The sequence below is a fragment of the Diabrotica virgifera genome, chromosome 8 (assembly GCF_917563875.1).
Source record: "Diabrotica virgifera virgifera chromosome 8, PGI_DIABVI_V3a".
Lineage (NCBI taxonomy): Eukaryota > Metazoa > Arthropoda > Insecta > Coleoptera > Chrysomelidae > Diabrotica > Diabrotica virgifera.
In genome coordinates, this window is record NC_065450.1 from 202,727,077 (window position 1) to 202,751,351 (window position 24,275).

General features: G+C 29.6%; 1 protein-coding gene across 3 annotated transcripts; it reads left to right on the forward strand.

Annotated features, from left to right (window-relative positions):
• The first annotated feature begins 204 nt into the window (after positions 1-204).
• On the forward strand, positions 205-20,193 carry LOC114334437 (facilitated trehalose transporter Tret1). Of its 3 annotated transcripts, none has more exons than XM_028284475.2 (3): positions 205-356; positions 4,763-5,036; positions 18,835-20,193. In XM_028284475.2, exons 2-3 carry the CDS (start codon positions 4,880-4,882, stop codon positions 20,181-20,183), a joined length of 1,506 nt encoding a protein of 501 aa, XP_028140276.1. In that variant the 5' UTR covers positions 205-356; positions 4,763-4,879; the 3' UTR covers positions 20,184-20,193. The 3 variants fall into 3 exon arrangements, with proteins under 3 accessions (XP_028140276.1, XP_028140278.1, XP_028140277.1); XM_028284477.2 differs by having other exon boundaries at positions 214-330; XM_028284476.2 differs by lacking the exon at positions 205-356 and adding an exon at positions 794-935.
• Positions 20,194-24,275: the final 4,082 nt, after the last annotated feature.

Sequence of the window (24,275 nt, forward strand, 5' to 3'; positions counted from 1 at the left end):
AATTATCACGTTCAATTTTGTTGGGTTAAAAAATTTTTACAACTGTAAATATTTCGGTATTTGGTAATCATAAAAAGATAATATAAAACACCAAAATAAAAATAAATACTGCCAAAATATTTATCAGGCTGTTTCAAAAACTGATAAAATTTTTCAAGGGAATGAAAACAAAGACAAATAAAATACAAACACTAATTTTACGTGCTCATTAACAGTATTAGGAAATTCAAGAAGCTTTAAAGTGAATTTGTTTTGTGTACTAATTCAGTTCAATCATAACGGAGTTCAAATTCTAATAATGGTGCTCTTTAAATAAATACACGAAAATAAGTAAGGAGCAATTAATATTTTATGGTGTATGTAGATTTTCCTTATTATTATATTTCCTTATAATTATTATTCTTTCTAATTTTTTCTTCATTTTTTAAAAAAAATTTATTTGTGGTTTTATCTATATAGATTTTCAAAAATCTGTCCGTAACACTAGATATACTCACGGACAAATATACTACAGATACAAACCGAATTACAAAGATAAGTTGTTTTTTTAGTTTAAAATTTTTAATTAATATTAGTTAACATTAGTGTTCCTTAGCACTTATGCAAATAATACCATTACACCCCACAGCAATATTTCTCTCACACCCTCTATCATTCTCCTCATTGTTATCAACACATTTTTGTTTGGAAAACCCAATTAAGATACGATTCATCATAATATTTATTTAATGATGTTTTATCACATTAAAAGAAATTAATTGTAAACTTTCCTTTTCTTGTCTTTGATTGAGTTTACGGTTAAATCTTAAGGAGTTTAGTATGTTTGTTACGTGCATAATTTGGAATTAAATTTTTCGAATTTACAGTGTTAAAGTTTTTGACGTATTTTGGAATTATTCAACAATTTACAACAACAAACATTTTTTAAAAAACAGGTATGTAATTTTTGCCGTTAAAAATAGCTAAATAATTTACTTCTATCTGTGGCTTTACATATCATATTCTATTTGTCCTTTATAGTCCAGGAACAAAAGTTTTTCACCTCGCAATTTTTACAGAATGGATCAATTTGCCTAAAAATTTGAGAATAAGTAGTGGATAGTCCATGGATCAAAATCTATATGAGGTCGACAGGCGCTTTTACCATGGGGGTGGTTGCCAAACGATCTCGGGGTGGAAATTTTTTATTATGTTTTGACCGCAAAAGTTAATAAAAACATTCATTCTAAGCAAAAATTGTTCTATACATTTTTTTGATAAAATTAATAGTTTTTGATTTATTCGCTATCGAAAGTGTTAGTTTTATATCTAAAAAATCAATGTTTTTCGATGATATACTTATTTACGATTCACTCAATTTTTACCGTATTTTATGAGATTTTTAACAAACTTTGGGAAATTTTATCATATCAAGTTTATATCAAATTTTATCAAACCAAGTTTATATCAAATTTTATCAAACCACGTTCTTGGGGATTAAATCAACTACAATTTCATATTTAAACATTTTTTCGTATCTCTAATGCTAATCTTTCTGTTCTGAAGAAAATGGCATTTTTACCAAATTGCAAACATTCGTTGTTAGCTTTAAACTTCAGTTTTTTAAAAACTAATCATTCTAAGCCAGTCAAACTTCTAGAATCTATTAATAATACATAAATAAAGAAGAATAAATAAGGTCAATGACTAAAAATACCGCTAACTTACATTATTATGCTTCCAATTGAATTTCTCCTTTTTTTTTCAGAAAAATATATTGGTTTTTTAACCGTAACCTTTTTATATTTTATTTTAGAAAATTCGTTAAAAAAGTTAATATTAAATCTTTTTAAAATTCTCAGCCGCAAAAAGAGGTGGCATTGAAAGGGTTGGTAAAGGTGGTTTTTGCATGATATTACAAGTTTTAATTGTCAATAGCTCACTCAATTTTTGCCGTAAAAAATTTTTTGCAAACCAATTTCTTAGGAATTAAATAAGCTACAATTTCAAATTGAAATATTTTTTCGTATCTCTGATGCTAATCTTTCTATTCTAAAGAAAATGGCTTTTTTTACCAAACTACAAAAACTCGTTATTCGCTTTTAACTCCATTTCTTTAAAAACTAATCATTCTAAGCCGATCAAACTTCTAGAACCTAATTAACAATACATAGGGTGGTGATTAGGGGGTTTTTTACAATCACTTTTTTGCTGAAAAAAAAAGAGGGACTGACATTCTTTTCGTTATAAGTCACTTAATTTTTTTAGCTAGAGATTTTTTTTCTGGAGATACATATTTTTAAAAACTTTAAATTAGGTTTAACAAGTATCCTCAAAAAATGCTAAGTTTACCCGTCCTTTGACTTTGAAACTACAATATTTAGAATTTGATGAAGAAGAGCGAACATATAATAAGTATAGCTCGATTACTATTGGTCTTAAATAAAATAAAAAAAAAACGGTCTTCTTTATTTTTTCAAAAGGACCATTTTTGTTAAGTAAAGTTGTTTTGATAAAACGAAAACTTTTTGAGTTATTAGCAGAAAACTGATTAAAAACATTGATTTTTTCGATATAAAACTAACACTTTCGATAGCGAATAAATCGAAAACTATTAATTTTAGGAAAAAAATGTATAGAACATTTTTTGCTTATAATGAATGTTTTTACCAACTCTTTTGGTCAAAATATAATAAAAATTTCCACCCCCGAGATGGGGTGGCAACCACCCCCATGGTCCAAGCGCCTTTTGGCATGATATAGATTTTGATCCTTGGACTATCCACTACTTATTCTCAAATTTTCAAGCAAATCTATCCATTCTGTAAAAATTGCGAAGTTTTGTCATATTTTAAGCTTTATTACTTGGACTATTACCCCACCCCAATTGCAATTTCTTCTTGCGTTCATTTGTGACTTCATTTATTAGTGTTAATCTGCAGTTTCTTCTCCAAAACATCATTCACATTGCATTTATTCCGTTTTTCATTCTTTTATTTGTCATCCAAGTCTCTGAGCCATTTTTACTGAGTTCTTATTTTCCTCCAAATTTCCTGTTATTCTGATGACCATGTATTGCGTTTTATGATAATTAATTACCAAATCGCAGCTTTCAAATTATCCTTAAGCGAAAAATAATATTTATTTGTCAAATAAACATTTCTTTCTGTTTTCTAACAGCACTAAAATGTATTTTGAATTAAATGAATTACATACATTCTTCTTTTTTCCTCATTTAATTTAATAAAAAAAATTTTTATTGACACCCTGTGTAAATAGTTATGTAAACCAAAAATGAATAACCATTTTCAATTTCGTTGCAAAACGAAAATACAGCCGAATCATATTCTAGTCCAATCAGAGAGTCCAGCAAGCACCTCTACCGGTTTCGAAACTTATTAGTCTCTCATCAGGAGGCACATATGCTGCCCTCCCTGATCCAACCAAAACCAACCCCAGCGTGCATTCCCGGATTGCAACGAACGAAACGTCAAAGTTTCGAAACCGATAGAGGTGCTTGCTGCACTCTCTGATTGGACTAGAATATGATTCGGCTGTATTTTCGTTTTGCAACGAAATTGAAAATAGTTATTCATTTTTGATTTACATTTACTCTGATTGGAGTACGAAGGGAACCATTCTCGTTGGAACTTTACCGCGCTGAGCAGATGGGACGTGAATTGTAAATTGTAGAATTCCATCATCTTCCTTAGTCTCAGCATCCGTATGGCTTGCAAATTGTAGAAGCCTCGGAGGTGTAACCAGAGAAGGTTCCCATTGTTTTCATTCTGGTGGGATGTAGAATAGCATTATGTTGTTTTATATGCCATTAGAGTGAAAACTTAGTCTTTTTGCTAGCAGTTGCCGCTAGGGCATCTATGCCGTTTCGTTCGTTGCAATCCGGGACTGCACGCTGGGGTTGGTTTTGGTTGGATCAGGGAGGGCAGCATATGTGCCTCCTGATGAGAGACTAATAAGTTTCAAAACCGGTAGAGCTGCTTGCTGCACTCTCTGATTGGACTAGAATATGATTCGGCTGTATTTTCGTTTTGCAACGAAATTGAAAATGGTTATTCATTTTTGATTTACATTTACTCTGATTGGAGTACGAAGGGAACCATTCTCGTTGGAACTTTACCGCGCTGAGCAGATGGGACGTGAATTGTAAATTGTAGAATTCCCTCATCTTCCTTAGTCTCAGCATCCGTATGGCTTGCAAATTGTAGAAGCTTCGGAGGTGTAACCAGAGAAGGTTCCCATTGTTTTCATTCTGGTGGGATGTAGAATAGCAATATGTTGTTTTATATGCTATTAGAGTGAAAATTTAGTCTTTTAGTTATGTAAATGTTTAAATTACTGAATAGAGCATTAAATAATCTTTCAAATGAGCTATCACACCACCCCTACTCTCATTTAAAAAATCATCGATTACGTCAACACGCTCAAATGGATGACGTCACTAGTATCATATATATGCCAAAAAATCATAATTTAAAAATAAAAATCGACCTGTTTCGGGATTTCTCTTCAAAATGGCGCATTCCCGAGAAAATGAATTTATTACAACCTAAACGTCCTCACTGTATATTTGGAAAGAATTTATTTCTTCAAATTAAAATATATTTAAAAAAAGAAATGAAGCACAAAAAGTATGTACGTTTATAGAAATATGTATATTTAACACATGTTTCTTATCAGAACAAACTTTTTGCTCATTTGAACCTTGAATAAATGTTTGTACTAGAAAATCCAGTGATGAAGATTATTATTATTGGTGTTTCAGCAAGTATAGCTAACAAGAACAAAATACGATGGTATTATAAACACGATCCTACTTTTGAGTGAGTTGCAACACCAAGAAAAATAGTTGTTTAAAAGTGCATGTGTACAATAATTCGCCATGGATAATAAACCTGTTGCATCTAATGATGAATCATATACAGAGGACGAGAATGCAATGATGGAGAAAAATTTTTCCATAGAAAATTTGCCGTTGAAAATAGAAATTGAACAGAAAAAACCTGATACATTTTTCTTATTATTTATGGTTATAGCAGGTAAGCTTTATTAATTTATCATAACAAATGAGGATTGTACTTTGTTAAATTTAGTCAAAATTGTCTGGCACTGCTAAATATTTGGGTAACTGAGTCCGACTTTATCCTTTTTTATTTTATATTGTTTATAATAACTTTCATGTTATGTCCATCTCCGTAGCCTCTAGTTTTCTCTTTTGATGTTTTTGAATCCTCCACGTATTATAAATTGTTACTTTTCGTTGTTTTCCTATGTCTTTACTCCACCATATTCCATCTAAAATTGAATTACTCTTCTGGCTTTATTTATTCTGTTTGTAATGTCATCATCATATGTTTCTTCTTTGTCGAACAGTACTCCTAAGTAATTATAACTTCCGCATGTTTTTATTGTTTCATTATTCTCCATAATCGACTCGGTTGTTTCTTCGCCATTACATAAATATTGTGTTTTGTCCATATTCTTGTATAGACCCCATTTTCATATTCCTCCTTTAGTTTGCGCGCCATTATATTCCAAGTCCTTCTTATCATTTGTACAAATTTACTTGGTCGTCTGCGAACTGAAGGGTATATAAACAAGTATCTTCATCAATTTGTAATTAATATATACTTATTCCGTTGCATTTCATTTTCGATTGCATCAGCGATTTTGTTATATTAGTCCAGAGTAATTTTGGATTTTCTCGGGACATTCAAATATCCAGGTAGCTGACTACTTTTTTAGTTATTGTAGACCTATAGGAAGAAAATGTATCGCAAATCGCGATTTTTTCGATTTTTTTTTGCACTCCATTCAAAAGCTAAATAGATATACAATTACAAAATTCAGTTTTTTTAGAACATTGAAAAACCTTCAAAATGCCGATTTTTGAAAGTTAAAAAGTTAATTTTTGGCTACGCAAACTGCAAAATAAATGAAAATCGTTATTTGTTAATAAACTTTTACTAAAACTAACTTGGAACTTTAGTGTTTCACTCAAAGTTGGGTATTGGCGTACCTAACAAACTCTCAAAATTTGAGACCGATTTATTAATTAGTTTAAGAGTTATTCTATTTGTTTATCCCAGAGACCTTTATTTTTCAATACGATAAGACAGAAAATAATGAAGATAGGGCTATTATGAGTATGCCAAATGAAAGTAGAAGAGTGATAGTATCAAAATGTATTAAAAAAAGATAAAAAAATAATTAATATAGTCAAAAACCCTAATGCCAAATTTTTGAAATTTTGTAGTTTATAAACAATTAGAATAACTTTAAAAATGTTGTCCATAGAAACAATCTTTTTATATATTCGAAAAGATAGTATTTTAACACATATTTGAAAATAAAAAAAATTAGCCTGGGTTCATTTGGGACAAAGTTAGCCATATGTTTTTTTTAATTCACAGCTAATTTGTTTATAATAATTAAGGAATCTCATTAACGCCATTTTAAAGAATGGGATTTGTATTTTTTCTTAAAGAATTTGTACAAATATTGTACCTTCACAGCACCCTCTACGATATTTCAAAAATGTAGTTCAAACTACTAGGGGGAACCTACAAATCCACCGAGTTAAAATACCGAAAAATCAATTTCAAACGAATATAATTTTCTGTATCTCCGGATCAACTCAATGGATTTTGATCTTTATTTTTTTAATTTGTATGTAATTTCTACGTACATTACAAATATGCAATTTGTTTAAAAATGTATTAATAAAAAGTCTAATTTGTTTAAACAATTCTTGAAAAAATATTTTTTTTTACAAAAATCTATTTTTTTATCATAGTATCATTAATGATCATAGAAAAAGTTAAAGTAAACTTTAATAAATAAATGATTTTTATTAGATAATTATTTATTGAAGATAATTTATTTATTAAAGTATACCTTAACTTTTTCTATGAATAATAACGATAGTATGATTAAAATCATGAATTTTTGGGAAAAAATATTTTTTCAAAAATTGTTTAAACAAATTAGACTGTTTATTAATTAATAAATATCTAGAAAAATTGCATATTTGTAATGTACAGAAAAATTACATACAAATTAAAAAAAGAAAGATCAAAATATATTCAGTAGATCCTGAGATATAGAAAATGATAGTAGTTTTAAGTTGCCTTTTTTTAGTTTTTAAACTAATTTGTCGGCTCCCAGATCCCCCTTTACTTACCACGACTAGTCACCAATTGAACTACATTTTTAAAAATTCTTGTAAAATACCAGCTTTTCTAATATGTAAAATGATTTTTTCTACGGACAATATTTTTAAAGTTATTCTAAATGGTTATAAACTACAAAATTTCACAAATTTGGCATTAGGATTTTTGACTATATTAGATAATTTTTATCGTGTTTTAGTACATTTTGATAGCATCACCTTTCTACTTTCATTTGGCATACGCAGAATTGCCCTATCTTCATTATTGTCTGTCTTATGTTCTTGCAAAATAAACGTCTCTGGGATAAACAATTAGAATAACTCTTAAACTAATTAATGGATCGGTCTCAAATTTTGAGGGTTTGTTAAGTACCCCAAAACCCTACTTTGGGTGAAGCACTAAAGTTCTAAAGTAGTTTTAGTAAAAGTGCTTAACAAATAACGTAGTTATTAACGTAACAAATAGTTATTAACAAAATATTTCACTTATTTTGCAGTTTGCATAGCAACAAATTAACTTTTTTGTGACACCCCCCTGGATCCGCCAGTGCGACGAATAACAAGAAAGAGGAAGATAGCCTTTTGAAATTTGAAAGAAAAATAATGAGAGAAATAATAAAAAACAATACTAGGCCACAATGTAACAAGAGAGGCAGAAATAAAAAGAGGCAGAGAAATTAAAGAGAGAAAATATAGTCAAATACATAAAATCAACCCAACGCAAATACGGGACATTTAGGCGTCCCGAGAGACTTTTTCGGGACCCCGGGACAAATCGTTAAAAAACTGGACAATCCCGTTTTTACGGGACGTTGGTCACCCTAAATTATATGTATATAATTGCTTATAATATCTTATATAAAAGGCAAGTTATTCTCTATGATTCATTTAAAAACGGAAAAAAATTTGAATTCATTTTGAATTAATTTGCTAGCCCGTTTGATAGTTATTGATTAAAACACATCTCCATTTATGCAAGAGAAATATACTTAAATTCTAAATATTGTCCTGCCTTTCTTTCATGGCTTGTCTGATGCCCTCGTGACATGTCTTTTTTGAGCGTCCTTTCTCTTATTTTTCTCTGCACTTCTCTCCACTTCTTCATTTTCTTTGTTCAAAATAAAATAAATGTTAACAAATAATATCATTTCTTCTTATAGAATATAAATTTATTCAACTATAATATGGAAAGATAAAAAAATGCAATATATATTAATTAATTAGTTATTTACTTAAAATTTGATAATAATCAATTGTTTATAAAAAATAATTTATTAATTAAAGTGTAGATGAACTTTCAGTGTGATAATCAATACAAAACCGTACTTCTCTTCAGACTTTTTTTTTATTAGATTTTTAAAGTACCTTTTATAGCATCATTACTTAAGACTTTATTGCACAAAAGGCACATGGACATATGTTGGTTCGACTTGGATGAAATAATAATAGGTATATAACAAAAAAAATGTAGAGACAAAAAATGCAATACACATATAGAATTAATTAGCTATTTACTTAAAATTTAATGACAATCAATTGTTTATAAAAATAATTTATTAATTAAAGTGTAGATGAACTTTCACTGTGATAATCAATACAAAACAGTACTTCTCTTCCGATTTTTTTTTTTAGATTTTAAAGTGCAACATAATCTTTACTTATTTTATCAGGGTGGCACATTCTTAAATGATGCTTTAGTTTGAATGGTTTCATAGCATCATTGCTTAAGACTTTATTGTACAAAAGGCACATGGCAGATGTTGGTTTGACGTGGATGAAATAAAGCCGAGCTCCAAATAATCAACGCTATACTGCCTAAATTTATTTTTCTTCTCAAACATCTTCTCTAATAATATAAATTTTAAATTAAAAATTATTATTGTCATCATCACGGTGCTACAGTCTTTAAAAACCACGAAGTTTTGTGTTACCCCATCTATCCATTTCAGCTTTGGTCTACCCCGTCTTCTCATTCACAGCACCGCTGAACTCAAGGTCTACATTTTTGTCACATTTACAATAATATAATGAAATAGAATTGACTAGCAATTTAAAATTTGTTTCGCATCATCATCATTGTGTTTACCTTTATATGTCTTGGGTCATACCAATATCAAACCCCTTTACTGGCATGTTCTACCCACAAGTCTCCACTGGTCTTTGCTTTTTTACTACTCCCAGAAGCCCATAGATCAGCAATTCTTCGCAATGGTTGATAAACTTCCCGACCTTTTTCTTCTTTACGTGCCATCTCCGCGACGAAGGTTGGCAATCATCATTGCTATTCTCACTTTTGACACTACAGCCCGAAAGAGTTCAGTTGAGCTGCATCCAAACCATTCTCTGAGATTTCTCAGCCAGGATATTTTTCTCCTACCTATGCTGCGCCTTCCTTGAATCTTTCCGTGCATAATTAATTTTAGGACTTCATATCTGTCACCACGTGTTATATGACCCAAGTATTGAAGTTATCTTATTTTAATGGAATCCAGTATCTCCCTGCTGTTCTGTATTCTCCTTAGTACTTCCTCATTGGTTATTCTGTCTGTCCAGGAGATTCTCAGCATTCTTCGATACGTCCACATGTCAAATGAAGAGAGTACAGGGGAAAAACAAGGAATGTCACTTTTTGAAGTTATACTTCTTTAGGAACGAGGGTGAATTTTTACATTCCCTGGCGCATGCGCACACCGACAGTATGTTGTTAGTTGCTAAAGCATCCAATTTATGTATGTATCAACGCAACTAAGGTTTGAAAATAATGTATTAGTGTTTTTAGTAAATATATTTATTATAATTTTTATGTTTTTGGATTTGTCTTCCTTGAGAGTAAGATAATAAGTATTTTAAACATTTTTATTTAATACTTCACTTGATCTATTTGTCACCGTCGTTTGTAATTACGTCCCAGAAGCCGTAAAACAAAACCCTGATGGGTTATTGGTATAGCATTCGACTACATAACGCGGTCCCGGGTTCAAATCCTGACACGGACGATTGTTATCATTTTTTTTTAATTTTTGGTGTTGTTTTAATACAAAAAATTTGAAAGTGGTAATATCAAAATTAATTTATTAATTAAATAAAATAAAATGAACTTTTAAGTATATTTATTTCGTTGAAATCATAAATAATAGAAGTATAACTTCTTACGTGCGTACAAAGTACACACACATTCTTTTTTTTATACATATTGTTTAATACATAATATATAGGGTGTCCCGAAAAGAATGGTCATAAATTATACCACAGATTCTGGGGTCAAAAATATGTTGATTGAAGCTAACTTACCTTAGTACAAATGTGAACATAAAAAAAGTTATAGCCCTTTGAAGTTACAAAATGAAAATCAATTTTTTTCAATGTTTCGAAAACTATTAGAGATTTTTTATTGAAAATAGACGTGTGGCATTCCTACGGCAGTAATATATTAACAAAAAATTATAGTGAAATTTGTGCACCCCATAAAAATTTTATGGAGGTTTTGTTCCCTTAAACCCCCCTAAACTTTTGTGTATGTTCGTATTAAATCATTGTTAAAGTATTATTAGTTAAACACAGTGTTTTTAAAACTTTTTATTTCTTATTACTTTCTCGAAAATCCTGTTTTTATCGAGATATTTTGAATATTTGTCAAATCCACCACCTATTTGTATATGGTTAAGTACGATTATAGAGACCAGGTAATAATATGAAAAATCTATAATTTGCATTTTTATAATATGAAAATATACTAAGAAGCAAAAAAGTTTTAAAAGCACTGTGTTTAACTACTGGTACCGTAATAAAAGTTTAATTCGAACGTATACAAACATTTGGGGGGTTTAAAGGAACGAAACCCCCATACAATTTTTATGTAAACATATTAAAAAACAAGCCGTATCTCGATGAAAACTGGTTTATCAAAAAGAGACTAAGAGACAAAAAAGTTTTAAAAATATTGTGTCTAACTATTGGTGCCATAATAATGATTTAATTAGAACGTACACAAAAGTTTGGGAGGGGTTTAAGGGAACAAAACCCCGTATAATTTTTATGGGGTGCACAAATTTCACTATAATTTTTTGTTTAGATGTTTCTGCCATAAGAATGCCACATGGCTATTTTTAATAAAAAATCTCTAATAGTTTTCGAAACATTGAAAAAAATTTATTTTCATTTTGTAACTTTATAGAGCTATAACTTTTTTATGTGCACATTTGTACTAGGGTAAGTTAGGTTCAATCAACATATTTTTGACCCCAGAATCTATGGTATAATTTATGACCAATCTTTTCGGGACACCCTGTATAACACATCAATAAATGTTTAATTCTTGTGATATCTAAAAACTACTTAGGAGATTCTTAGAAGAATTCTAGCAATTCTTATTCTATAATCTTAATATAATATGAATCTATATTAACATATTAATTTAATATGCACCAAAAACTGCTAACATTCCTTATTTTTGTTCAGTGGCGAGCGAACAATCCTGGTCCTTCGCCTGGAGTGGCCTGGATGCAAATTCTTAGAAAATTTATATAGGGTACATTCCATGTCAAATCACTCAGGCAAAAAATTTTGGATCTCCGATTTGTCTGAAAATTGGTATATAGCTTCTGCGGGACGTAAAAATAAGATATTTAAGGTCAAAAAAATCTTCTTATTTTTTTCTCAAAATGTTATTTTACGCGATTTTACAGTGATTTGGTGTTTATTTAAACAAATTTGCATTTTCTGTCGTAAAGTATCAATGAAAAACATAATATTTTAATAGAAAGGACTCAAAAATGTCACTATATGGCATTATAACAAGTCATTTTGAATCAAAACAAGTTTTTAATCAAATTTTATAGTCTAAAAAACGTTAAAATACCGTTTTTTACATTTTCCTCCATTCCCAAAATACAGCATCATTGATTTGGCTGAAAATTTGCCCACAGATAGCCAAAAGATAGTACTTTAAGTGGTTAGAAGGATTTGAATTATATTACAATACCAAAAAAGTTACATGCAGTAATATCAGACCCAAAAGTATATATTAGTCCAGTCGGGATAGCATTTGACCTTGAATGCCGAGCTGCCCAAAATTTTATTTTTCTGATCTTTAGGGGAGTCAATAGTAGCCTAAATTTAAAATCACGAATGAATTCCTCCGTTACGTTAGCCGCCATCTTGATTTTAAAGGAGAACCTGTTTTGCTCAATTTCTCCGCCATTTTTAACTTTTCAACAAAAATGGTAGGAACTGAAATTGTTCCAAATAAATCGTATTTGCAATTATAACAATTTCTTTTTAACAATTTTTGTCGTGAGGTCGATATTTTCGAGTTAATTTTACTTACAGTAGACGCCTATATTTTTGACTATATTGCATGTAATATTGCATGTAACTTTTTTGGTATTGCAATATAATTCAAATCCTTCTCACCACTTAAAGTACTATGTTTTGTCTATCTGTGGGCAAATTTTCAGCCAAATCGATTATGATGTATTTTGGGAATGGAGAAAACTGTAAAAAACGGTATTTTAACGTTTTCTACACTATAAAATTTGATTAAAAGCTTGTTTTGAATCAAAGTAACTTGTTATAATGCCATATAGTGACATTTTTGAGTTCCTTCTATTAAAATATTATGTTTTCCATTGATACTTTACGATAGAAAATGCAAATTTGTATAAATAAACACCAAATCACTGTAAAATCGCATAAAATAACATTTTGAGAAAAAAAGAAGAAGAAGATTTTTTGACCTTAAATATCTTATTTTTACGTCCCGCAGAAGCTATATACCAATTTTCAGACAAATCGGAGGTCCAAAATTTTTTTTGCTCCAAAATTGAGTGATTTGAAATGGAATGACCCATAGACTGATCTTTCTGTTTATTGTCCTGAATCGATAGCCTAGTCGATAGTACTCAGTTTTTGCTACCACATGGCGAGAAATGCCACAATTAATGAAAAAAGTGACATTCCTTGTTTTTTCCCTGTACCGATTTTTACTTCTTATGTAATTTTTATTATGGTATACAGCCAACGAGAGGGATTCATTCGTTTTTATATTTTTGCTATGCCTTTTAATCTGGTCGTTTTATTTTGCATATGTTGTTCATTTGATGTTATGAGGCATATGTCGTCAGCTAACTTGTTTAATAATCCCATTGTAGTCATGTTCTTTTATTTTCGGTCTGTTTCATTATCCAATCCATTATTACTATAAACAGCGTAGGTGACAGAACACATCCCTGTCTAACTCATTTTTTAATATTTATTTGTTCGGAATATAAGAGTTGTTCGGCCTAAATCCTGCTTGGTTTATTCTAAGTTTTCCATTTATGGGGTCTTTTATTCGTTCCAGGATGATCCTCGCAATTATTTTACTAGCAACATTTAATAAGGTGATTGGTCTCCAATTTTCACATAAAGCAAGGTTTCCTTTCTTTGGTAATTTTATTATCAGAAAATTTGTTCAGATAGTGCCGAAATTTCATCATTTCTATTATCTCATCACTCATTACTACATATTCAAGTCTCTATAACGTATGTAGTGTTGTTGTTCATACAACATTTCCTGTGTTTTATTTAATTAAAAATGCCAGACGTCCTTCTATGGCTTATCTTTTATATTTTACAATATAAGTATAAATTTTTTTTACTATCAAAATATTATTTTGAATTTCTACGTCACAAAATTATTTCTCAGCAAGCAAAGATTAAGAAAATGCTGCATATACTCAAGCTACATTTTTTTTTATAGAAAAACATTGTATTTACATTCTTTTTAGTGATAAACTAATAAAAGAGTTGAACAAATACTATTATCGGCGATTTTATTTGAAATTACAAAGTAATCATTTATTTAACACATTCATTGTTTCAAATTTATTAAATGATGACTTGTGTTAATAATTTTTTATTGTATAATAATCACAGCAAATGAATAAGATAGTATGTTGTATAACACATTTTTTTTTTAATTTGAAAAGATGTTTTACAAAGTGTACCAAAATTTTATATCCCTTCATCATCATCATCATCATCATTCTCTTTACATTTACTCCTAGACTTCTCCTAATACACTCATTCCCAATTTTATCCTTCTTTGACACTTCACTCATCCCATTCATCTAAGTATTCTCATTTCCGCCACATCCGTACATCATAGCCGGTCGCATGACTATTTTTCCCTTCAACTTCGAATTTTCCCTTTAGTTTCATTGGAATTTTTCTATCACACAACACACTACACACCACTCGCTTCCTTCCACTTTATCCATCCAACCCTAATTCTACTGCATGCATCTCCATCACCACTACCCTGTAATTCCTATCCTAGGTAACTATTACTTTGAACAAACATTTCACCATCCAAAGATATCATCTTATTCTTATTTGTGTAGCAACTCATATTTAAATTAACATTTCAAATAATCTGTTTTGGTCCTACTAAGTTTTAAACTTTTTTCCTCAAGAGTTTGCATTCATTGTTCCAGTTTTTGTCTTAAGTCGCTTTCACTATTTTCTACTAACACTACATCATCAGCCAATAGCATACATTAAACACCAGATAATGTTACCCTGTAGTCTCGCTGTTACTTGATTCAAAATTAGCGAGAATAAATAAGGAATAAGCAGCGAGCCTTGGTGGCACATCTGTCCTAACATTCACATGAAATCTATCAGTCTCTGCCACATCTGTACAACACTTATTGTTGCTCCCTCATGCATGTCTCTCACAATCTTTACATGTTCACTGGGACTCCCTTCTTACGAGTGCCCAGCCCACTACAGAATCTCAGAAACTGATTATCAGATATTTAGGTTTCTTCACTTATCCGTCTATCAATTATTATTCTTGCATATTTTTATAGTGTGACTAAGTAGTTTTATGGCCCTATAGTTATGTTTATGTACATTGTTGTATATCTCCCTTGTTTGTGTAAACAGTAACTAACATACTGCTTCTCCATTCCTCTGACATTTGTCCAACTTCCATAATTCTATTATTGTCCATAATAAACATGTTAGCCAACTTGTTCCTGTCTCTCCTAATGCTCTCCACAGTTTCCCAGAAATATGATCTGATCCAACTGCTTTTACCAGGCCCTGCTCTACCAGGCCTCTTTATTCTCAAAGTTCCTTTCTGGCATTTTTACAAAATTTTCAGTAGCAGTATCTTTAATGACACTGGCCGAGGCTATCTTCCGCCAAATTGTATTAGGACTTCTTTTCATGTTTTAATACATTTTTTTACTATTCTTGCGCTGAATAGACCTTTTTCTCATCTTTTAACATACACCTCCTGATTTTTCTGATCCTTTCCGATATTTTGGTTTAGGTTGCCTAAGGTCTCTATAGCAACTAAGTCTCCGGGTCAGACACCATTTGAAAGGTTTACGTTGACATGAAGTGAATCTATTGAAAATTTTAACATATAAATTATCAGCAACCATGTAATCTAATACCAATTTAATAACATTTAAAAGGTTTCCACCCATGTTTTTAGAGGCTTGAAACATGTGCGCCTAGTAGCAGCATTAAAGATGGAATATTCATTTTGAAAGCGTTCTGTGATTTAGCCAGAAAAGGTTATTTTAAATAACCTTTTATAAAGGATTTATAAAAAACCTTTTATATATTATATTTTTTTGAATTTAATATTTAGTTCAGGAACCCAAGCTTTTCACCTCGCAATTTTTACAGAATGGATCGATTTGCTTGAAAATTTGGGAATGAGTAGTGGATAGTCCAAGGATCAAAATCTATATAATGCCGAAAGGCGCTTATACCATGGAGGTGGTTGCCACCCCATCTCGGGGGTGAAAATTTTTTATTATATTTTGACCGCAAAAGGTAATAAAAACATTCATTCTTAGCAAAACATGTTCTATACATTTTTTTGATAAAATTAATAGTTTTCGATTTATTCGCTATCGAAAGGGTTAGTTTTATATCGAAAAAATCAAAGTTTTTCAATATACCCATTTACGATTCACTCAATTTTTGCCGTAGAAAAAATTATTTCAATACAATTTCTTGGAAACTAAATAACCTACAATTTCATATTTAAACATTTTTTCGTATCTTTGATGCTAATCTTTCTATTCTGAAAAAAATGGCATTTTTTACCAAACTACACAAATTCGTTATTCGCTTCTAACTCCAGTTTTTTAAGACTAATCATTCTGAGCCAGTCAAACTTCTAGAATCTGTTAATAATACATAAATAAAGAAGAAGGAATAAGGCTAATGACTAAAAACACCTCTAACTTACATTATTATGCTTCCAATTGGATTTCTCCCTTTTTTTATTAAAAAAAAATATATTGATTTTTTAACGGTAACTTTTTTATTTTTTATCTTACAAAATTTTGTAAAAAATAATTTTGTAGGTTTTTGCAAGATCTATAAAATTATTAATATTAAATGTTTTTAAAATCCTCAGTCGCAAAAAGAGGTGACTTTGAAAGGGTTGGTAAAGATGGTTTTTGCATGTTATTATAAGATTTAATTGTCAATAGCTTACTCAATTTTTGCCGTAAATAAATACGCTACAATTTCATATTTAAACATTTTTCCGTATCTCTGATGCTAATCTTTTTATTTTGAAGAAAAAGCCATTTTCTTCGAAACTAAAAAAAAAACGTTATTCGCTTTTAATTCCTTTAAAAAAAATAATCATAAGCCGTTCAAACTCCTAAAACCAATTAATAATATGTACATAAATTAAAGAAGACCAAATAAGGTCAATGACTAATTCATAAGGTGATGATTAGGGGGTTGCTTCCCATCACTTTTTCGCTGAAAAAAATAGGGACGGACTTTTTTTCATTATAAGTCATTTTATTTTTGAGCTAGGGACTAATTTTTTATTTCTGGAGATAGGTATTTTTAAATACTTTAAATTAGTTTGAACAAGTTATCTTCGAAAAATGCATAGTTTTCCCGTCTTTTGACTTTGAAACTACAATATTTAGCATTTGACGAAGAAGAGCTAACATATAATAAAGTATAGCTCGATTACTGTTGGTCTTAAAGAAAATTAAAAAAAAAGGTTTTGTTTATTTTTTCAAAAGGTACATTTTTGTTAAGGTCATCGGTACATAATTCGCAAATATTTTACGGGTATCCCTACTTTTTCTGTCTTTACACGGCAAATTACGTGTAGAAAAATTCACACTGGTATGGATATGTAAACATTACTAGTATGTCATTCTACTTGAAAATGTCATCATTAATTTAAAGAGATGGCTTTTGAATGTTCTTGGATAACTGTTATTTTTATAATTGCAAATTATTACTTCAGTTAATAAATGTGATAATTTTTTCACTAATTATGTATTCAGTGATTGTAATAATTTATATGTACAACAAAAACTAATACTCAATCAAGAAAAGAGGAAAAGTGTTTAAGTGATTTTTTAATCATATATTGTTACTATGGAACGCTTACAATTTTGAACATCTTTAACAATGAAATACTTGTATCACAGAATATATTATCCTGTTGTATTCTCTACTTGGATCTTCCACAAATAATACACAATAAATAACTTTTTAATTAAGTTCACGTCTTAAATCAATTATTTATCAAATACACTATACATTATATCAATATTATTTAATCAACAACTCAAAATATTCCCGATGCCATCTCAAATATTTAAAATAATTGTCAGTGATTGTCACTGTCAGACTGACAGTATGCTGACAATATTCTGTTCGACTGAGTGCGTTGTAAGACAAAAATAGATTTGGAAATATTACCACGGACATTGTGTTCATTTTTTTCAAATCCTGAAAAAACCAATAAATATTTTTGAAAAATTTAAACGCAGAATGAAAGACTATATTATTACCGAGGGCCGAAAGTCCCTTAGAATAAATAAAAAGTTTATTTTGAATGAGATATTTTAAATTAATTATCACACTAAATTTTCTCTTAGTTTTTCACCCCTGTAACTTATTAAAATAAACATTATATAAGGTCTCAGGGACTTTCGGCCCTCGCCAATAACGTAATCTTTCATTTTGCGTTTAAATTTTACAAAAATACTTACATAAAAATCCTAGTTTTCTCAGGATTCGAAAAAAATGAATCCCCATTTGAATAGCATTGCAGCCGAAAATACGTACCCATCCTCTTAAGTAAAGTTGTTTTGATAAAACGAAAACTTTTGGAGTTATTAGCAGAAAACTTGTTAAAAACATTGATTTTTTCAATATAAAACTAACACTTTCGATAGCGAATAAATCGAAAACAATTAATTTTAGCAAAAAAATGTATAGAACGTTTTTTGCTTGGAATGAATGTTTTTACCAACTTTTGCGGTCAAAATATAATAAAAAATTTCAACACCAGAGATGGGGTGGCAACCACCCCCATGGTAAAAGCACCTTTCGGCCTCATATAGATTTTGATCCTTGGACTATCCACTACTTACTCTCAAATTTTCAAGCAAATCGATCCATTCTGTAAAAATTGCGAGGTTTTGCCCTATTTTAAGCTTCATTACTTGGACTAATTGATATTGTTGGTTTTCTTCTATCATTTATTATTAGCTCTATTTCTTGCATAAAAGTTTTGTGTCTTGTTGAGGATTGCTTTGTTTGGATATATAATTTAATATTTATTTAGCCGCATATCTAGTCAAAGTTTTAACAATGTTTGCTTTCTATTTTAGGATCAATGACTAACGCAGTTTCTGGTGCTCACTTAGTCTGGACCTCACCAGTAGTTCCCAAATTAAAATCGGATATTTCGGATGATAATCCCATAGGAAGGCCAGCAACGACGCTGGAGATCTCCATGATAGCAGGCTTTGCTCCACTAGCAATGATCGGTGGCTCACTAGTACTTGGTACTTTATCAGAGCTGCTTGGAAGAAAAAGATCGTTGCAGCTGTTAGCGGTAGGAATTTTTCTAGCCAATGCGGTGTTGGCTTTCAGTAATAATATAGTATTAATCATAGTATCCAGATCCATATTGTTCTTTTTCTTCAACGGCACTATGACTATTTACCCAGTGTATTTAACCGAGATCTGTGAGGACCATAACAGAGCAAAATATGGTTGCTTAATGGGTGTGTTTTTGCCTTTTGGTAGCCTGTTAAGTTACGCTTTAGGATCTTTTTTTAGTGTTAGAATTTATACTTTACTACTTTCTGGACCTCTAATACTATTCTTGGCGTTCTTCTTTCTTGCTCCAGAATCTCCAGTGTACTCATTATCGAAAGGAAGAAGAAACGAATGTTTACAAACTTTAATGAAACTAAGAAGCAACAAGACTGAAAAAGAAATTATGGTAGATATGTATAAAATAGAAGAAACGATACGGGCAAAAGATTCAGGTACTTCGGCAAATAGTATGGCATCTGTATTTTCTACAAAAGAAAGAAGATATGCTCTAATGCTAGCTCTAATTCCAGTCGCCATGCAGCCCCTATCAGGAGTACTAGTGACCTTACAATTTCTGGCCCCTCTTTTCATTGCAGCTGGTTCCAAATATGATAGCAATCATATGTCGATCATAGTAGGATCAATAGAACTGTCCAGTTTTCTTCTAACAACCTGTATTATTGAAAGAACTGGAAGAAAGCCGATGTTATTAATTTCATCGATCGGTATTGGCATTACTCACTTCGTTTTAGGTTTATATTTCTACTTAAAGTATATAGAATGCTCTTTTATATCATCCATACACCTACTTCCTCTAGCTTGTGTTATAAACCTCATTCTGATGTACTCATTGGGTCTTGGCCCAATACCCATGGCAATAATGGGAGAATTATTCACTCCTGACATCAGAACCAAAGCGTTATCGTTAATCATGACCGTTTTGGGTATAGGATCATTCGCCACTACCTCCAGTTATCCTTTTATGGTAGAGTATTTGGGTATGCATTGGTGTGTTTGGATCAATAGTTTATGTTGTATAGCGGGAGCTACCTTTATATATGTCATGATACCAGAAACAAAGGGTAAAAGTATTGTTCAAATCCAGGAATACATCAAAACTAAGTGCAATAAATGATTTTATATTTTTTTGTTTTAATTTATTAACCATACTATGTCCTACTCCATTTGAACTTAATACCAATCCCACCAAATCTATTTTAGTTGTCTTATCTTTTGATTAAAAGAAAATTATGTAGATATATAAATGATTTAACACGTGTTACAACTTACTAAAAGTTGATGACCCATTGTCTTTATTTCTACAACACATAATATTGATCCTTTCATCTCTAGATATTCTTCAGATTTTTTAGTTCCCCCTTCTCACCTTGTCAGAGCGTAGTAGCCCAATAAAATAAAATAAAATCAAAATGTAATTCCGTACAGGTTGAAATAAATTTTTATCAAATTTTAGGTCCAAACAAAACATATTTTCAAGAAAGTGTATGATTCATATGAGGGGATCGTTGTTTAAATAATTAAAAATGGGTAATTTTTTCACAAAATTTACTTTTTTAATTGGTGCGGTTTTATTAATAATATTGCATGGTTTTATTAATAGTCCAGGGCCCATATGTTTTGAGATGGACGTTGAGAGGTGACTCAAGTTTTTTTGCAGAAATTGCTTGAAAATAACTCAAATAATAATATTTGAGTTATCCTCCCTCTCAAAAAGGTCCGGAACATTGTTTAAATAATCAAAATGTCAAAAAATGAAGGAAAAATTCGATTTTTTTCTTCGTTTTTTGATTATAACTTTAAAAGTATTCATTTCCGAGAAAATATGTACTGACGTAAAAGTTGTGCAATTAAATTTCCTACAATATAAAATTGGTTAAAAATTTAAAAAATAGTCACCCTTGTTGCAAAATAGCAATAATTGCGAAGAAAATATATAAAAACAAGTATTCGCATTTTACGTTTTTCAATCATCTATGCTACGCCTAGCACCTTCATATTTTACCTAGAAAAACTTTATGATATAGTAAAACAACACTGTAAATCTCATTAATATCGGTTTAATAGATTTTGCAAAATAAATTTTGCAATCCAGCTTTCGCAAAAAAATTTCATTTTTTCAAAATGTTACAAAACTGAAAATAAAGCAGATAGCAAGTTGAATTTTTTTTTGCGTATAGAAGTGTACTGTACCTTCATTTGCAATTTGTAAAATTAAAATCGATTAACTACCACGGCGTCGGGAATTTTTCTAAATAAACATTAATTATTGGTGCTTCGCGCAGGACAGCGGTGTTCGATTCACACAAGTTGATTTCCACCAAAATTTCTTCCAAACTTTATCTACTATATTATTTTCTTACTCTATATTTTGTTGTATTTTATTATTTTAATTCCACAAAAATTAAACTAATTTTATTATTTTTGTGAAATATTGTTTAAACAATTGCATATGTTTCAAAATAATAAACGTTTATTTCCTAAGTTAAAATATATGAACAAAGAAAGTTTTTAAAGAAAGTTTTTGCTAAAAAAGTGTTATTTCAAAGGATAGAGTATGTGTTTTTATTTTGCAATAAACAAATTTATTTATTTATATCGAAATGTAATAAAAATTAAAATGTATCGATCATTATCAAAGGCCATTGAAATGCCCAATTAGAGCAAACTATCCGCTGTCCTGCGCGCAGCACCAATAATTAATGTTTATTTAAAAAAATTCCTGACGCCGTGGTAGTTAATAGATTTTAATTTTGCAAATTGCAAATGAAAGGTACAGTACACTCCTATAGGTAAAAAAATTTCAACTTGCTATCTGCTTTATTTTCAGTCCTGTAACATTTTGAAAATATAAATTTTTTTTGCGAAAGCTGGATTGCAAAATATATTTTGTAAAATCTATTGAACCGATCTTAATGAAATTTACAGTATTGTTTTACTGTATCATAAAGTTTTTCTGGGTGAAATATGAAAATCCTAAGTGTAGCCTAAATGGTTGAAAAACGTAAAATGCGAATACTGGTTTTTGTATGGTTTTTTCGCAATTATTGCTATTTTGCAACAAGGGTGACCATTTTTTAAATTTTTAGCTAATTCTATATTGTAGAAAATTTAATTATGCAACTTTTATGTTAATACAACTTTTCTCGGAAATGAATACTTTTAAAGTTATAATCAAAAAACGAAGAAAAAAATCGAATTTTTCCGTCATTTTTTTACATTTTGATTATTTAAACAGTGTTCCGGACCTTTTTGAGAGGGAGGATAACTCAAATATTATTATTTGACTTATTTTCAAGCAATTTCTGCAAAAAAATTTGAGTCACCTCTCAACGTCCAAATGTACTAATATTTTTACAGATGCGCCCTGGTCTATAAGGTTTTTAAAATTTTTTTCTGCAAAGCAGAAGAAACAATCTTTTATATAAGACTTACTAAATTAAATTTAACCCATAATTTATTTAAATAATTGTAAATCAAATTTAAAAAACAAATTTCTAAAAAAATATTATTTGCATTATAAATAAGCACTATAAAACATTTTGTTTTGCAGAAAAAGTTGCGCTATAGTACCAGTATAAACTGAAAAAAAATATTGATAAATATTAAGTAGTTTATGAGATATTTAATTTCTTATAAAAAATTACCATTTTTTCAATTGCAAAAACGCGGTTGTTGTCGATAGGTTTATACAAGTTTTTAAGGTCTTATTTTTTTGCTTTTATGTATATTTTTGACAAATGTATTGACAAATCAAAATTTCAATTAAACACCTCTCCAAAATGGTGTTTGAAAATTAGTGTAATTTATTTAAACTTACTTACTTGTTTTATTAATAACATTGCCTTGATTAAGAATTTTGAATTTATTTTTCGATATTCGTGTTCCTAGTAGTTTTTGACACACACTAGAAAAAATTTCTAGATCCATTTTTTGCCGAGATAGCTTTTCCAAGTTTAAAAATTCCTAATTGGTTTATTTATCAATATTAACATTTTGAAGTGCGTGAGTACATCTATCAACCATACTGCTCAAGAGTGTTATTTCATACATAGAGTTAAAATTTTAGAATATTTTAAAAAATAAAGATTTTCATTAAATGAAACTTTTGGCATGAAGAGTGGTGCAGTGGTACTTTGCAATATCTTCGTTAATAATGGACCTATTTCAATGTTTTTTTTTTTTAGTTTGGGTAGCATATAAAAATAATAACATCTAAGTGACACTTTTTACAATAAATATTCGTCAATTTGTTATAACCAAAGTTTTCAAAGTTGTTTTTTTTTCAAAGTTTTTTTTTCTCTAGATGTGATAAATAAAAATTGACACAAAATATTTTTTATAAAAAAATTAACAAAATAATACTGAATTAGCATTAAAAATTTGTTAAAGAGTTTTTTCTTTGTACAATATTAAAATATATACCTATGTATTTTACATTTAATTTTTTTTCTGAAAAATGGCTTTGGCAGAGCCAATTAGCCAGTACATTTTATTTTATTATCTTTATAACAGGTAGTACACTAAACATTGTGTATATACAGTCGAACCCGCCTATTAGAATACCGGCTAAAGGAATATCCCGGTTACAGGAATATTTTTGCTTGGCATCAAGGCTATTCCTCCATTTTTTATATATTTTCCTTTGTATTCACATTAACTGTGCGAGATTTTGCCAATGATTTGTACAAAGAAAAAATATTTTATGTTCTTTTAACAAAATTTTACTGTTTTGTTAAATTTTGAAAATAAAAATTTGAATACTGTTTTGTGGTTATCTTTGGGGCCAACTTTTATTTATCACAATATGTATTAGAGAAAAAAAAATTTGAAAAAAATATTGTTTATAACAAATTAATGAATATTTATTGCAAAAATGGTCATGCAGATGTTATTATCTTTATATGCTACCCCAAATTAAAAAAAAATATTAAAATTGGCTTATTATTAACGGATATATTGCAAACTACTCCTCCGCCAATTTTCAGGCAAAAAGTTTTAATTTAAAGTGCTATGAAAATCATTATTTTTCAAAATATTCTACAATTTTTATTGTATGTATAATAAATGGCATTATTAAGTAGTAGGATTATTAGATGTACTCACGCACTTTTAAATGTTAATATTGATAATTAAACAAATTATGAATTTTTAAGCTTGGAAAAGCTATCTCGGCAAAAAATGGTTCTAGAAAAACATTTTTCTTTTG

What these genes read in the sequence shown, in the direction of transcription:
- LOC114334437 (XM_028284475.2), top strand. Translation starts at nt 4,880, where the DNA reads ATGGATAATAAACCTGTTGCATCTAATGATGAATCATATACAGAGGAC. An exon ending in ATTATTTATGGTTATAGCAG is followed by an intron (nt 5,037 to 18,834) that starts GTAAGCTTTATT and finishes TTTCTATTTTAG; the next exon opens with GATCAATGACTAACGCAGTT.